Genomic DNA, 16,507 nt, shown 5'->3' on the forward strand with positions numbered 1-16,507 from the left:
CTTCCTGTGCAGAGAGAGCCTATCCCACAGAGATCCTCTAGACATAAGGCTAGCCACGAAGCTCTGAAAAGGACGGCGGCAGAACCAGAGTTCAGATTTGAATAATTACCGCAAAAGTTTAAAAAACACACACAACAATAACCTAGTCGTCCCCCGTTTCACTCCTCCCCAAGGCACACAGACAGGTAACATACACAGGTAAGAGCATACACACTCACCTGCGCTCTGACTTCCTGACTCTGAGCGGCTCAGGCCAAATGAGGAATGGCATTGGCTTATTCTGGTGAGCTCCTCAGTGGCTGCTGCCATAGGATACAGGCTTTATTAAATGCAACAGAGTCCTTTCCGTTTCCCTAGCCCAGACCCTGCACCTTCTCTGGAGAAAAGAACTGTGAGGCATCAATCTCCAAGGCATTTAAGTTCCTTCCTTGGGCTGACATCTCGCTCAGCTGGACGGTGAGCTGGCTTGAGAAGCCTAAGCCTGCAGTCCCTGTGGCAGTTCCGGCAAAGGTGCATTATTTATCTCAGCTGCTGTTTTAATTGATAGAGGTGTATTCAGGACAGCTCGCCAATTGTCTCGGCAACCTCAGGCCGGAGAATAAACAGCTCCATGTGAACAGTTCTTTCGGCTTCTGGTTCTAGCTGCTGGCTCAGCATGTATGCAACTTGAACTGAGGCCCCAAACCAGCCCAAGCACTGCTCCACCACCTGTCAGTTCTCCACCCTGGGGGTTGGTTCAGCAGGCAGGCAGAGATCTCCAAGCACTATCTTAACCTCTGGCTCCACCTAACGGCAGGAAATCCACCTCCCCCCTCCCGCCCCACCGCCCCTTCACCGATAGGCAAACTGAGCTTCATCCAGGAAAGCGCTCAAAGATCCCAATGGGGCCCGGCACAGTGGCTCACGCCTGTAATCCCAGCACTTAGGAAGGCCGAGGCGGGTGGATCACCTGAGGTCAGTTCAAGACCAGCCTGGCCAACATGGCGAAACCCCGTCTCTACTAAAAATACAAAAATTACCCGGGCGGGGTGGCGCGTGCCTGTAATCCTAGCTACTCTGGAGGCTGAGACAGGAGAATCGCTTGAACCCAGGAGGCGGAGGTTGCAGTGAGCTGAGATCGCGCCACTGCACTCCAGCTTGGGCGACAGAACGAGACTCCGTCACACACACACACAAACACACACACACACACACACACACAGATCCCAATAGGTAGAGACTTACTCAGCAAGGAAAACTAATGGTCACCTGCTGTCCACTTTTTGGTTAGCATCTTGGATTTCTCCAGCCCTTTGTCTGCGAATAACACTTCACACATTATTCAATCTCGGATGAGTGAGTCACTAAAACGCTTGCTGAATAATGGGGAACAAACACAGAGACCTGACATGGAGCTGAAAGACAGAGGCATAAATGGTACCTGACGTCCCCCCTGGGGTGCCAGCCAAGCATCCGCTCATCCTCTCTGACCTTTGCCTGGCTTCCCCCCTCACTTTGATCCTGTTAAAGCACTTCTGCGTGGGGTGGCGAGAGCTAAGTCGCGGGCTGGGCTTGCCGGGGGGATGGTCTGCGCTCACCTTTAAATCAGGAGGCTTGCTTCGGGGACCTGGGTTGGGCGCCGCGGCAGCGCCGGCGTCTGAAGTTGGCCCGCCAGCAGAGTTAGCACCCGTGGTCTCCCCAGGCCGGAGGTCCGCGCCCGGCAGGTGGGAGGCGGCATCTTCCAGCCCAGCTCCATCCTCCTCGCCCTGTTGTTGCTGCAGCTCGTCCGATCTGCACCTCTTCATGGTGTATGTGGGTCGGCAAGGGGAATCTGTCCTTCCAGCGCGCCGTCTTGGGGAAGACCGCACCCCCTCTTATATTCATATGAGGCCTGGGGTCTAAATTATTAACAAGGAGGGGAGATGGCAGACCACAATTTCTTGAATTAAAAAAAAAAAATTCTTAAAGGCGGGTGAGGGAGGGGCGAGAAGGGGGAGCCTTGGTTATAGCTTGGAATAGTTCATTTCGACCTGGGGAGCGAAGACAGGTCACAGTCGAGGCTGGGCAGCAAGAGTCCTTGGGCAGTCATTGCTGGAGGGAGAAGGGAGACAACCCCTGGCCCCCAAACTTTCTGCTTCAGGGCATGGGCAGGACGGAGAGGAGCTGGGCGGCACAGCGCATCCCTCCCGGCCGGCCGGGCTGCGGGGCGAGGCGGGGCGAGGCGGGGCGCGGGGCAGCCGGCCGGACAGGTCCTAGTCGGCCGCCATCGGCGCCGGCTGCAGCCCCCGGCCCTGCAGCCGGCCCCTGCCCCGCATGGTCCGGCCGCGGAGCCCGCAGCGCGCCCGGCCCCCTCCCCGGCCCGCGCGCCCCGCTCCCAGCCCAACGCGCAGCCTGCTGCAAAGCCGCGACCGCGGCCCGAGCCCGCGGCGAGCGCGCAACCTACCCCGCCCGGCTGCCTCCGCCCGGGAGCGGGAAGGCGAGGCTAGGAGGGAGTGACAGCGGCAACCGGCCAATGGGAAGCCCGCGGGGCTGAGGGGGCGTCGCGCAGCCTTGTTTTTAGGGTTGGTTGCACCGTGCGATACCCCAGGAGAGGGCTGGAGGGCGATGCTGTTGCGTTTTTGCATTGCAGAGAGCGGGCTGCAGCTCAGAGGCGGGGGCGGCGGGCGTGGGAGTCGCAGTTTCGGCTCCAGCTTGAGGGACCCTGCCGAGGAGGGCTTGCCCAGGATTTCCTCCACCCATTCGCTTTATTTGGCGAGAAGGAGCACAGGAGGAATGTTTATTATCACTACTTTTGGGGGGCTCTAACTTTGCACCTTCTATCCATAAGGGAGACACCTATCCCATGTAGGATACTTGGTCTGAGTTAAATCTATGCCTACATTCAGAGCTGCAAATGCTAAGGGGAGGGGGTGTTCTCTCCTCATCGCCCCGTCCCCCGCTTTAAGTGCAGTATTTCTTAATGAGACTTTACTTGGCATAATTTATGCTCGGAAATTGGGAAGAATTTCATATAAAAACACAATAACGTATGTGAGAGTTCCTTACAAACTGCGAAGCAGCTTTTAAATAAGAAAGGGTATTAATGGCAGGAGGTTGCTACATATAGATGTGTAGAAAAGGAATGCTGTCTCTCTTTGCATAAATCTCAGCCAAACTGTGCTGAGTAATCTGGAAGCAGAAGAGAGCAAACGTTGGGGTTACCAAGATATGGAGAGTAGTAATAATAACAACCCCATCTGAGTGTCTATTGTATGCCTCCTGTGGACACAATGAATTTTACTCATCCAGCAACCAGTGGTTCTCAAATTGTGGTCCTTGGACTAGCAGCTTCAGCATCACCCGGGAACTTGATAGAAATGCAAATTCTTGGCCACCAGCCAGACCTACAGAATCAGAAGTAGTGAGCCAAGAAATCTGTGTTTTGACAAGCCCTCCAGGTAATTCTGACACACGCTACCCTTTGAGAACCACTGGCCTAGACAGTGAAGGGGCCACACGGTCTCTAAAGGATTTTACAGTTTACCAATCTCTTTCGCACCCATCATGCCATTGTAGCCTCACTTCAGTCTCACTAGTCGGAGTTTCTTGACTTTCTGTTCTGTCTTCTTCCCATTCCAACCACTCATTTTAATGTGTATCCTAGAAGAGACTAATTTGTTAAGAATTTACTTCAGCCAAGCAGCTACTTTCTAAACTAGGCAGCTCCACTTTTAGAAGATAGGAATTTAGGATGGGCTGGGAATGTAGAACCACCCCCCACATCTACCACAAAGAATCAAGCACAATGTGGAAACACAAAGCTATAAGCCTTTATTTAGCATTTTCAATGGTGAGGGGATGGCAGGATGCCAGTGTAGACCGTGGGCAGGACTAGACAGAACCGGTGGGGGCAGGTTCCCATGGTGCAAGGTTTCAAGCAGAGGAATATACTGCTCCCTGCCTGACTTGGCCCAGATAAGTGCAGCGGCCCCAAAGACCCTGAGTAAGTCTTGAGGGGTAGGCGGTGGCCAGCAAATGGTGAGCATGCATTGACACATATGCATGACCTGACTCGAAGCCGAAGGAAAGTGAAGGGATTTGGTTTAAGGAAGGGATTTGGTTTCGTTTAAGGAAGCAGACAGCATTATAATTTTGAATTATGCCTCATTTCTATACTAGATAAAAGTTGGTCTTAAGTTTGATTTTTATATTATCATATACATACAGTATGACAGCCACATTTTCTACTTGTGGTCATATTTGCAAGGTGTGATTCAGGTCAGCAAAAAAGTCTGTGGTGTGTTTCATAAAATCAGCTAATACTTTACATTCCATTTTGGAGAGGCATCATAGCATAATGGTTAAGAGCTCAGGCTCTATGGCCAGACTGGGGACAAATTCTAGCTCTGCTCTTCACTGACCATGTGAGTGAGGACATGTTATCTAACCTCTTCATGCTCCAGTTTCCGAGTTATTTGAAAGTAGGGATAATGACAGTACCTACCATACAGGTTGTTGGGTAATATATGTAAAGCACTTGGACATTGCCTAGCAAAGAGTGAGGGCCGTAGCTATAACCACAGATGTCATCCAGTTTCAAAAGCGTTGCACATTTCACTCCAATGCTTCTATCTCTGGGAGTTCAAATGTGTCCCACCAATTTCTGACTTTCACTGAGTGTCATATTATGAATAAGTGTGCTACTGCCAAAGAAGTTTGGACGAGAAGTCTGTGTAGAGACCTGAGTGACCTATAACCACCAGTTTGAAGCCAATGGCAAATTTTCATTAGCCGCAGTAAATTCTTGAGCACCTAAGACAATCAGAACTTGAAAATACTTTGGTTGGTTGAAATTTTGTTTACAGCATTAGATTATTCTATCATTCTACGTTTCTTTGGGAAAATATAGGCACAAATTATGTTTTGATATTCAAGATTAGACAAAAGTTTGCAGATACACAATGCGAGTGATTATATTTTCTATGTGGGAGTAGCATTTCCATTCTGTTTTGGCACACCTAGTTAATTACAAGGAAACAACATGATTTAGTGGGAAGAACATTGGTCTTGGTGTCAGAAAATTAATGTAAGCATTCTAGTTCAGTTACTTCTTGTGAGCTTTAAAAACTCTTTCACCCTTGGTTTTCTCATCTGTAAACCAGGGCTAATACTATTTATCTTCACTGGTTATTGTGAGGATGAAGGTAGATAATGCATGTGAAAATGCTTGACACATGGTATATGTGCAGTAAAACTAAGTGAAACAAAAATAATTAACTTGTCCAAGCCCCCCATATACCATATGAGAAAGACAGAATTATCCCACTAAGCTGAATGCTTTTTGTGAACAGAAATCCCAGTTAAACTAATGAAAGGGAGCACTCTGGTAGTATCAAATTTGCTAAACCAATAAGTATATAAACAAGGAGTATAAAGGGCAGAATTATGGAATCCTGCTCTCTTGTCAACACCCAGTTCATTTAGTTTGATAAATGGCTGAAGCTTTCATTATAGAGGATAAGGTGCCAAGATCAACAAAGTGTAGAGTAGGGTTTTGTTTTGTTTTCTTTTTTTTTTGTAAAAGCAATTAGGTCTGAAAAATAAAAGGCTTCTCTTTTTGCCAATAGTAAGAAGCTTGCCAATTATCCAAGGCAATTCTATGTCCTATTCCATAGCAATACTTAAAAAAAATTTAAACATCAAATGGATAAGTGGTTGTCAGTGCGCTATTTTAAGATTTAACATACTGATTAGAGTGATTCAAAGGTAAAAGTACTCTCTAGAGGGACTAGATATAATAATTTTGGTCACTGAATTTTGATACCAATATCATTGCACATACTCCTTTGTTAATGTAATTCTCTTCCCTTTTTGTTGGAGATGACCACTTCCACTCAATGCACTCCTTAAAAGAAATTGAGTTCTGTTGGATTAGGAGTAAACTATGCAAATAATCCTTAGGAAGATTGTCTGGATTTTTTTTTTTTTTTTTTTTTTTTTGAGACGGAGTCTCGCTGTGTCGCCCAGGCTGGAGTGCAGTGACGCAATCTCGGCTCACTGCAAGCTCCGCCTCCCGGGTTCACGCCATTCTCCTGCCTCAGCCTCTCCAAGTAGCTGGGACTACAGGCGCCCGCCACCACGCCCGGCTAATTTTTTGTATTTTTAGTAGAGACGGGGTTTCACCATGGTCTCGATCTCCTGACCTCGTGATCCGCCCGCCTCAGCCTCCCACAGTGCTGGGATTACAAGCGTGAGCCACCGCGCCCGGCCGATTGTCTGGATTTTTGATGTTGTCACAATCTCACCACCTAAGTACAGGCTTTTTATTGGCTTTTGTAAAAGGAAGGGAGGACCACGAAGGCTCTACATCACTCCTGATTGGAGAAAGCTCTTATTAGCCTAAACTAAATTTTATCCTATTTTTTACTTGAAATGTACTCAGCAGCATTTTCAACATTATTACCTTTTCCCATATTATTCCATATATTATTAGCCATATTCCATATATTTATGTAAACATTTTAAATGACTGCTTAATGTTCTGTCAGCTGATGATATCATGGTTTAACATACTATCCACCTTATTCCTTGACATAATTTTCTCTATTTTTTGCCTTTAGAAATAAAGCTGCCATTACTATATTTATGCAGAAATTGTATGCATTATTTCATTCAAAACACAGAATCTCTGATACCAAACTGGCAATTTTTTTTTTTTTTTTAAATGGAGTCTCGCTCTGTCGCCCAGGCTGGAGAGCAGTGGCGTGATCTTGGCTCACTGCAACCTCCGCCTCCTGGGTTCAAGCGATTCTCCTGCCTCACCCTCCCGAGTAGCTGGGATTACAGGCATCTGCCACCACGCCTGACTAATATTTTACAGACTCATTTTTAGTAGAGACTAAAAATGTTTCTCCATGTTGGCCAGGCTGGTCTCGAATGCCTGACCTCAGGTGATCCGCCCACCTCGGCCTCCCAAAGTGCTGGGATTACAGGCATGAGCCACGGCGCCTGGCCCAAACTGGCAATGTTTTAAAGGAGTAAGCAAACCCAGATTACTAACCTTGTGATCATTTCTCTCACAGCATCCCTAAGACTTACACAGGAGATTCCAATGTCTGTTTCATTCCTGGGGTGGGTGAATCTCCTATCTGTAATATGAAAAAGCCAGAAGTTCCTGCTTCTCATTTCAGGTAGGATGCAAATTCTTTATTCTGGTTTCTCCTCTGTAATGAGAGAAAAAATGGTAATCATGGCCATGAACAGAGGAGGACTGTGAAGCATAAACTTAAACCCTGATTGTACTACTATGTGTGAAAGCCTGGGACTGGTAAAATGGCTGCTTTGTGCCCTTTCCCATCTCTATAGGGAATCCATACAAACCTCTGGACAATCTGTTACTTAAAGCTGAAAATTCTAGACCTTAAAAAGAAAGAGAAAATATCAGCTTTGCTCAGAGAGAATTGATTGTTTATTATTTTACATCTGAAAATAAATATCTGTGGGCAGTTCTATCTATAATCATATGCGGTACTTTTAGATATAATAGTAATAGTAAAAGTCCACCATTTAAAGAGATCCACAGGTGTTTGACATTTTGCTAGGAACCTTGTGAACGCTCTCCTGAAACAACCCTACAAGGTGTGTTATTCCCACTCTACAAATGAGAAATAGGCTTAGAGAAGTTACAGCACTTACAAATAGGTCCAAGATCCGTGCTCAGCTCCATCTGACTCTAAAGCAAGCATGTTCAACCCCCAGCCCACAGGCCTCATGCAGCCTAGGACGGCTTTGAATGAGGCCCGACACAAATTTGTAAACCTTCTTTTTTTTTTTTTTTTTGGAGACAGAGTTTTGCTCTTGTTGCCCAGGCTGGAGTGCAATGGCACAATCTCAGCTCACCACAACCTCTGCCTCCCAGGTTCAAGCGGTTCTCCTGTCTCAGCCTCCCAAGTAGCTGGGATTACAGGCACATGCCAGCACGCCTGGCTAATTTTGTATTTTTAGTAGAGACAGGGTTTCTCCATGTTGGTCAGGCTGGTCTCGAACTCCCGATCTCAGGTGATCTGCCTGCCTTGGCCTCCCAAAGTGCTGGGATTACAGGCGTGAGCCACTGCGCCCGGCCAAAACCAAAAAACTTTGTAGGTTAAGTATCATTTTACAGATAATGAAACTGAGGCTCAAAGAAGATATAAAACTTGCCGTAGGTAACCTGGCTAGAAAGAGATGGCCAAACCACTTCTGCTTCCTTTCAATGTCCATACTTTTTCTATAATACCTACTGTACCTTTTTTTTTTTTTTTTTTTGAGATGGAGTCTCACTCTGTCACCCAGGCTGGAGTGCAGTGGCGCAATCTCGGCTCACTGCAAGCTCCACCTCCCGGGTTCACGCCATTCTCCTGCCTCAGCCTCTCCGAGTAGCTGGGACTACAGGCGCCTGCCACCACGCCCGGCTAATTTTTTGTATTTTTAGTAGAGACGGGGTTTTACCGTGGTCTCGATCTCCTGACCTCGTGATCCGCCCGCCTCAGCCTCCCAAAGTGCTGGGATTACAAGCGTGAGCCACCGCGCCCGGCCAAATGCCTACTGTACTGTTAACCTAGTCTATGTATAGTCTACTTATAGACTAATAATAACAACTATCATTTGAGTTCCTAATAATGTACCATCTAATTTAGATCTAAACCTTTCAATAGCCTCAAGTGATGTTCTTGCCATGTAAGATAACTAAGATAGAGCCATATTAATATATAATCTCAATATCACCTTCCACCAGTTGGAATAGAGCTTATTTTAGTATGACTTTTCCTTACTTTCATTTCTTCCTGACAGTTCCTCAAACCTTTTCAGCTCTGTCAGGACTTCCTTTTCTTGGTGTCCTGGAAGGACCCACCCAGGCAGGAGAATCGCCTGAACCCAGGAGGTGGAGGTTGCAGTGAGCCAAGATCATGCCGTTTGCACTCCAGCCTGGGCAACAGAGTGAAACTCCATCTCGAAAATAATAACAATAATAATAATAATAATGAAAAACCTGAAACTACCTAAACCTCCGAACCCTTTTACACTGAGATTGGAATGGTAAACCATGAGCCATTCTAACTGAAGTTTAGGCTTCAGTTCTAACAGGCACCACACTTTTTTCCAACATGGGAATGGAGAGTTGCTCTGAATTAAGAGGAAAATATCAGTTGTTTGAAAAACCTTCTGCTGATCTTGTGACTTCAAAAAGACCACTTAAGGAAGTCTCTCGTGAGAAGGGGAATCACACCATCCATGTGAGATACTATTCTGGACCATGCATCCTTATGTCATAAACCATTTTCAGGCAGCTCATATGGCTCTGGGACATACCCAAGCAGACATAGGGACAAAAGGCTGCTTTCATTAATGAGACCACCCAGGCTTGTCTTATATCTCTCACAGGGTGCTGGTGAAAGAAGATATTACTCTCTTTCAACAGGCAATGACACAGTGCAGTTCTATCAGAGGGCAGTTTAGTACCAGAGAGCTACAACCATATAGAGGTTTATACTCTTTCACTCAGTAATAGCCTCCTGGGAACTGATCTCCAGGAAATAATTCAAAAGAAGAAAACAAGCTACATGAGCAACAAAAAAAATGCTTGTTGCAGCATTGTTTATAATAATGAAAAACCTGGCCGAGCGCAGTGGCTCACGCCTGTAATCCTAACATTTTGGAAGGCCGAGGCAGGCAGATCACCTGAGGTCAGGAGTTCAAGAACAGCCTGGCCAACATGATGAAACCCCGTCTCTATAAAAAATACAAAAATTAGCTGGGCATGGTGGCGGGCACCGGTAGTCCCAGCTATTCAGGAGGGTGAGGCATGAGAACTGCTTGAACCCAGAAGGTGGAGGTTGCAGTGAGCTGAGATCACACTATTTGCACTCCAGGCTGGGCAACAGAGTGAGACTCCATCTCAAAAATAATAATAATAATGAAAAACCTGAAACTACCGAAATGTCTCAAGAATAGGGAATGGATGAAGAACAAGGCACAACAATATAATGGAACGGAACATTGTGCTGCTATTAAGAGGGATAATATGATGAATATATAGAAACATTAAAAGCTGCCTTTAAGTAATATAAAATGAAAGCATTAGAATGCAAAATTGTGTAGAGCTAGAAGAATTACGGCTTTGGAGTCAAACAAATCTGTGTTATTAGCTATATGGACTTAGAAAAATCACTTAGCCTTAGTCTCAATTTCCTCACCTGTAAAATAAGGATAAAACTATCGGGAGTTGTTGTAAGAATTAAATATGTTGGGCCAGGCGCGGTGGCTCACGCCTGTAATCCCAGCACTTTAGGAGGCCGAGGCGGGCGGATCACGAGGTCAGGAGATCGAGACCATCCTGGCTAACATGGTGAAACCCCGCCTCTACTAAAAATACAAAAAAAAATTAGCCGGGCGTGATGGCGGGTGCCTGTGGTTCCAGCTACTCAGGAGGCTGAGGCAGGAGAATGGCATGAACCCGGGAGGCGGAGCTTGTAGTGAGCCGAGACTGCGCCACTGCACTCCAGCCTGGGCGACAGAGCGAAAGTCCGTCTCAAAAAAAAAAAAAAAGAGAAATATGATATAAACTATATTGATACATTTTGGGTAAGTCATGGATAAATATGGGAGGGAGTGCTAAGAATCCTAAATTTTATGCTAGAATGTGAGACTGTTAAAATCTTATGTAAAATGGATTTATTTTTATGATGTTTTAAATACTATTTTTTACTCTTTATTCCTCCACATCCTTAAAATTAGTCATATTCCCTATGCAAGAAATTTGTGCATGTAAGCTGGAAACTTGCCTAAATGGATCCCTAAACCCTGTTTTGGGAAAGTGCCTGGACTGGTGCTTCTGAAATCAGCTCTAGGAAAATGGTAGGACCCTGTCAACGCAGAGATATGTGATGGTGGCTCAACCAGGTGCCGGGAACTTTCTTACAAGCACTTGGAGGCTCACGTGAAGCTCGGTAGGTGGAGGTCTCTCTTTCCTCTGAAATTTAGGAATAGAGAATGTTCTCTTTTTTTTTTTTTTTTTTTTTTTTTTCAAGACAGAGAGAATGTTCTCTTGACCAGAATGCCTTCCACCTTTGCTTCAGAATCCTAACCGTCACTTCCATCAAATCACCTCCCTGGAGAAGTGGCTGGATTTATGAGAAAGGGCGCAGGCAGGGGAATGAAAGGAAATATTTTCTTTCAGATAATATATATTGAGTAGACTCTGTTTCAGGCATTGGGCTTGGCATATGTGGATAGATACAGACTAAGCTGGATGGAATATGTTTCAGAAATTGGGCTTCAGAATCTTCTAGAAAACCTCTGTCAAGATAATGTTGACAAGCCTGGGCAGCATAGTGAGACTCTATGAAAAAAAAATTAGCCGGGCATGGTGGTCCCAGCTACTCAGCAGGCCTAGGTGGTAGAACTGCTTGACCCTGTGTAGTTGAGGCTGCAGTCAGCTGAGATTGCGCCACTTCATCCCCAGCCTGGGCAACAGACAGAGAGACCCCATCTCAAAAATAAATAAATAAATAAATAAATAAATAAATAAATAAATAAATAACATTGACATAGAAAAGGGTACTGGTAGATGTTAATCTATTCATCTTTATCCACCTAGGATCAGCCCAGAGATAAGAATATAACCAATTATAAGGTGTTATTCCAAGTAGGTAGGGAAATAAACCAAATATGGGTTCCATTGAACTGTCAGATAACATAGCGGAGAAAGGATCACAGCCATTTAGACTTAGAAAAGCAATAATGAGGACGGGCCCGGTGGCTCATGCCTGTAATCCCAGCACTTTGAGAGGCTGAGGTGGGTGGATCACCTGAGGTCAGGAGTTTGAGATCAGCCTGACCAACATGGAGAAACCCCATCTCTACTAAAAATACAAAATTAGCTGAGCATGGTGGTGCATTCCTGTAATCCTAGCTACTCGGGAGGCTGAGGCAGGAGAATCACTTGAACCTGGGCAGAGGTTGCAGTGAGCCGAGATTGCACCATTGCACTCCAGCCTGGGTAACAAGAGCAAAACTCCATCTCAAAAAAAAAAAAAAATTAGCCAGGTGTGGTGGTGGGCGCTTGTAATCCCAGCTACTTGGGAGGCTGAGGCAGGAGAATCCCTTCAACCCAGGAAGCGGAGGTCGTAGTGAGCCAAGATTGTGCCATTGCACTCCAGCCTGGGTGACAAGAGCGAAATTCCGTCTCAAAAAAGAAAAGAAAAAGAAAAGCAATGCCGATCTACTATCTTACCGATGAAAAATGAATTGTGACAAAACTATGTTCAGGGCTTCTGGAAAGCTTTGGATCAGTTACTCTAAAACATTTCTGGAAAACCTTGTTCTTCTACTTGGCAGTAAAACAAAGATGATCTCTGTTTAGAGTTATACCAAATTCTCTTTGATTGTTTCCCTCCAATGCTCTACATCCTAACAGCCAGGCATGGCACTGATGAAATATTCAGCATTGGAATGATATTTGATGTATAATTAAATAGCATTTAGCAGTTCAATTTTATATACTTTTAATCTTCAAGTTAATAAACCTTCATGTAGAGAATCTCATAAACAAAATATTCTTGGAAATGCTATCCTCCTTGTAAAAATACATAATCCTGAATGTGAGTACTTACTACAGAGAGAAAACATTTCCTAAGCATGTCTGTGTGCAAGGTAAGGTGCTAACTGCTTTACATATTATGTCATTTAATCTTTGCAACCCTGTGAGGTGGGTATTAGTTCTCCTCTACAGATGAAGTGAATGAGGCTCTAAGTAATTTGCTTACGATCATGAAATAAGTAAGCAGCACTGCCAGGACTGGAAACTCGGGTTAGATTCTCTCTGATTCCCTTGCTTTTCCCTACATTTTTACAGGTTTTTTTTTTTTTTTTTTTTTTTTTTTTTTTTTTTTTTTTTTGAGACATGGTCTCACTCTCTTGCCCAGGCTGCAGTGCAGCAGCATGATCATGGCTCACTGCAGCCTCAACCTCCCCAGGCTCAGGTGATCCTCCCACCTCAGCCTTCCAAGTGGCTGGGACTACAGGCGTGTGCCACCACACCTCGCTAATTTTTAAGTTTTTTGTAGAGATGGAGTTTCACCATGTTGCCCAGGCTGGTCTCCAACTCCTGGGGTCAAGCAATCCTCCTGCCTTGGGCTCCCAAAGTGCTGGGATTTACAGGCCTGAGCTACCACACCTGGCCAATTTCCATTTCAAAGTACTTTCACTTACCTCCAGCCTGGGAGGCGGAGGTTGCTGTGAGCCGAGATCGTGCCATTCCACTCCAGCCTGGGTGACAGAGGGCAAGACTCCACTTCACAAATAAATAAATAAATAAAATAAATAGAATAAAATAAGATAGGTCAGGTGCAGTGGCTCACGCTTGTAATCCCTGCACTTTGGGAGGTCGAGGTGGGTGGATCATGTGAGGTCAGGAGTTTCTGAGACCAGCCTGGCCAACATGATGAAACACCATCTCTACTAAAAATACAAAAAATTAGCTGGGCGTGGTGGCATGTGTCTGTAATCCCAGCTACTCAGGAGGCTGAGGCAGGAGAATTGCTTGAACCCAGGAGGCGGAGGTTGCAGTGAGCCGAGATCGTGCCACTGCACTCCAGCCTGGGCAACAAGAGCGAAACTCCATCTCAAAAAAAAAAAAATTAATAATAATAATAAAATAAATGCAGAATCCCAAGCACCACCTAGATTTACTAAATCAGAAGTGCATTTTAACAAGATCTCCACATGATTCATGTGCACACTGAAGTTTCAGAAGCACTGTTCTGCAACACTGCCAGCATTATACACTATAGGCAGGGAAGAGGGCAAGATTGTCTAGAACCAGGGATTCTCAAACATGTTCCCTTGGGCATCAGTATTGAGATTCAAGAAAGTATGTTTGGTTGTTAAATCTGATAATGGTGACTTTTCCCAATTCATAGAAAAAAATTAGGTTAATAGGTTGTATTTTTCATCTTTTCTTCCATAATTTGTCCTTTCTTTTTTTGGAGCTAAATATTATCTACCTGCTGGTAACTTTAGAAGATGATAATGAGCAAACAAGTAGTAAAGAAATACTTATATTTCTCAATATAATATAATTTTTCAATATAATATAACTCAATAATATATAATTCTTTGTTTTATTTTTTCCTTCAATTTGTAGATTTTTAAAATTCTTGGATTTGTGATTCTGATCTTATGTTGCATAATAGAAAATAGTCATACTTTCTCTTAGTAAAGTGTTCTTAATTCATATGGAAGAATTAAGTGTTAATGTTTTATGGTGTTCTAAAAAAATGATTTCCACCTACATGAACAGGAAGAGATCAAGGCTTCAGAATCTCTCCAGAAATCATCAAACCAAGAGGAACTTGTAATAGAAAAGTAAAGTTAGAAAGAATATTTCTCACCTATCCCATTTCCTCCAATGACAACATTAATGGATACCAATATAACCTACTGTTTTTTTCTGGATAGTAAAAGTATGAGTGGTTTTTACTTTCTCTTTTGTGATTTCCTGAATGTTAAAAAATGTCAGCTGGGCATGATGGCTCACGCCTGTAATCCCAGTACTTTGGGAAGCCAAGGCAGGTGTGTATCACTTGAGTCCAGGAGTTCGAGATCAGTCTGGACAACATGGCAAACCCCAAAACCCTGTCTCTACTTAATCAATCAATCAATCTACAGTGAACACTCATTCACTCAACAAATATCTAACGAGTACCTACTAAGTGACAGGCACTATTCTAGGTGCTGGAGATACAGCAGTGAAACAAACAGCCAGACAAAAATCTCGGTTCTGTTGTCAGTAACTTGGGTCTTTCCTCTTGGGCTGCTCATATTCCTTCATGAAGACACTTTAAGTTTTATCTTTGGAGGGTAAACAGCTGGTAGCCAAAGATCTAGGAATTGAATGAAGAGGGTATCCATTATCCATACATTCACTTATCTCTCTGTTTATGCAGACAGCTATTTAACCCTCTCTGGAGAATAAATACTTCAGTCTTGTTTTTCGGAGGGTGGGGTGGAAGTTGCAGATAAGGAAGTGACCTCAGGATTTAACTGCTCTTAAACAACTATACTTCCACAATAGGCAGTGGGGGGACCTATTGTCACCAGTTTCTAAGACTTAGGGGATTCTTCAATATATATCAGGTTGGATCTCAACTTTACTACTTTGGGTTTAGGATTCTGGTTTCTTAGTTAAAACTTGCCCATTTGCTTTTCATCTTCCACTTTCTTTTTTGCTACCAACTCCTCTCAGTATCCTGGCTTTGTGCCTTAAAAAATCCCATTACTGTCATTTTAATGGTGTTCTAGGAGGGAACAAAAGTAGATCTGTGTGTTCATCTTCATTAATTGTTTAACTCTCAACACTTTCAGGAAATACTTTTCTTTTTTGAGACAGTCTGACTCTGTTGCCCCGGTCGGAGTGCAGTGTCATGATCTCGGCTCGCTGCAACCTCCACCTCCAGGGTTCAAGCAATTCTCCTGCCTCAGCATCCCTAGTAGCTAGGACTACAGGAGCATGCCTGTACAGCTGCATACCACATCCAGCTAATTTTTGTATTTTTAGTAGAGACAGGGTTTTGCCCTGTTGGCCAGGCTGGTCTCGAACTACTGACCTCAGGTGATCCACCCACCTTGGCCTCCCAAAGTGCTGGGATTACAGGCATGAGCCACCGCTCATTTCTGAGACAGGGTCTCGCTCTGTTGCCTAGGCTGGAGTTCAATGGCATGATCTCGGCTCACTGCAACCTCTGCCTCCTGGGTTCAAGCGATTGTTCTGCCTCAGCTTCCCGAGTAGCTGGGATTACAGGTCTCTGCCACCACGCCTGGCTAATTTTTATATTTTTAGTAGAGATGGGGTTTCACCATGCTGGCCAGGCTGGTCTTGAACCCCCGACCTCAGGCGATCTGCCTGCCTCGGCCTCCCAAAGTGTTGGGATTACAGGCGTGAGCCACTGCCCGTGGCCAGGAAATACTTTTCTGTTTGTTTTTTGTTTTTTTGAGACAGTCTCGCTCTGTCGCCAGGCTGGAGTACAGTGGTGCAATCTCAGCTCACTGCAACCTCCGCCTCCCAAGCCCAAGCGATTCTCCTGCCTCAGCCTCCCGAGTAGCTGGGACAACAGGCATGCGTCACCACGCCCAGCTAATTTTTGTATTTTTAGTAGAGCTGGGGTTTCATTACGTTGGCCAGGATGGTCTCGAACTCTTGACCTTGTGATCCGCCCGCCTTGGCTTCCCAAAGTGCTGGGTTTGTAGGTGTAAGCCACTGTGCCTGGCCAGGAAATACTTTTCTGTACCAACTTAAACCCTCTCTTCTTACCGTTCAAAACTTTATTTTCTCCATTTGTCCTTTGAATTAGATATTTGAAGAAAATACGTATTTTAATTGGTAAGTTATTATGATTTACGAAGGGCTCATTGTCACTTGCATTTTTTAAGATTTTAAATAGCAAAAAATTATTGCTTTTCTCAACAGATCAAAAATGGGGATGAGATATACTTACACATATTCAAAATGATG

General features: G+C 44.7%; 1 protein-coding gene across 3 annotated transcripts in view; it reads right to left on the minus strand.

Annotated features, from left to right (window-relative positions):
- TMCC2 (transmembrane and coiled-coil domain family 2) overlaps positions 1-2,451 on the minus strand; it is a 45,293-nt gene extending 42,842 nt beyond the window's left edge. Inside the window, exon 1 of one of the 3 annotated variants that reach the window (XM_030813126.1) lies at positions 1,578-2,451. In XM_030813126.1, coding sequence (XP_030668986.1) covers positions 1,578-1,784 — 207 coding nt within the window. In that variant the 5' untranslated portion in view covers positions 1,785-2,451. Of the gene's footprint in view, positions 1-218; positions 766-1,577 lie in introns of those variants that run through there. The other 2 variants (XM_030813127.1, XM_030813128.1) reach the window with 2 other exon arrangements.
- Between the last annotated feature and the right edge of the window lie 14,056 nt (positions 2,452-16,507).

The sequence above is a fragment of the Nomascus leucogenys genome, chromosome 5 (genome assembly GCF_006542625.1).
Source record: "Nomascus leucogenys isolate Asia chromosome 5, Asia_NLE_v1, whole genome shotgun sequence".
In the NCBI taxonomy this organism is placed as follows: domain Eukaryota; kingdom Metazoa; phylum Chordata; class Mammalia; order Primates; family Hylobatidae; genus Nomascus; species Nomascus leucogenys.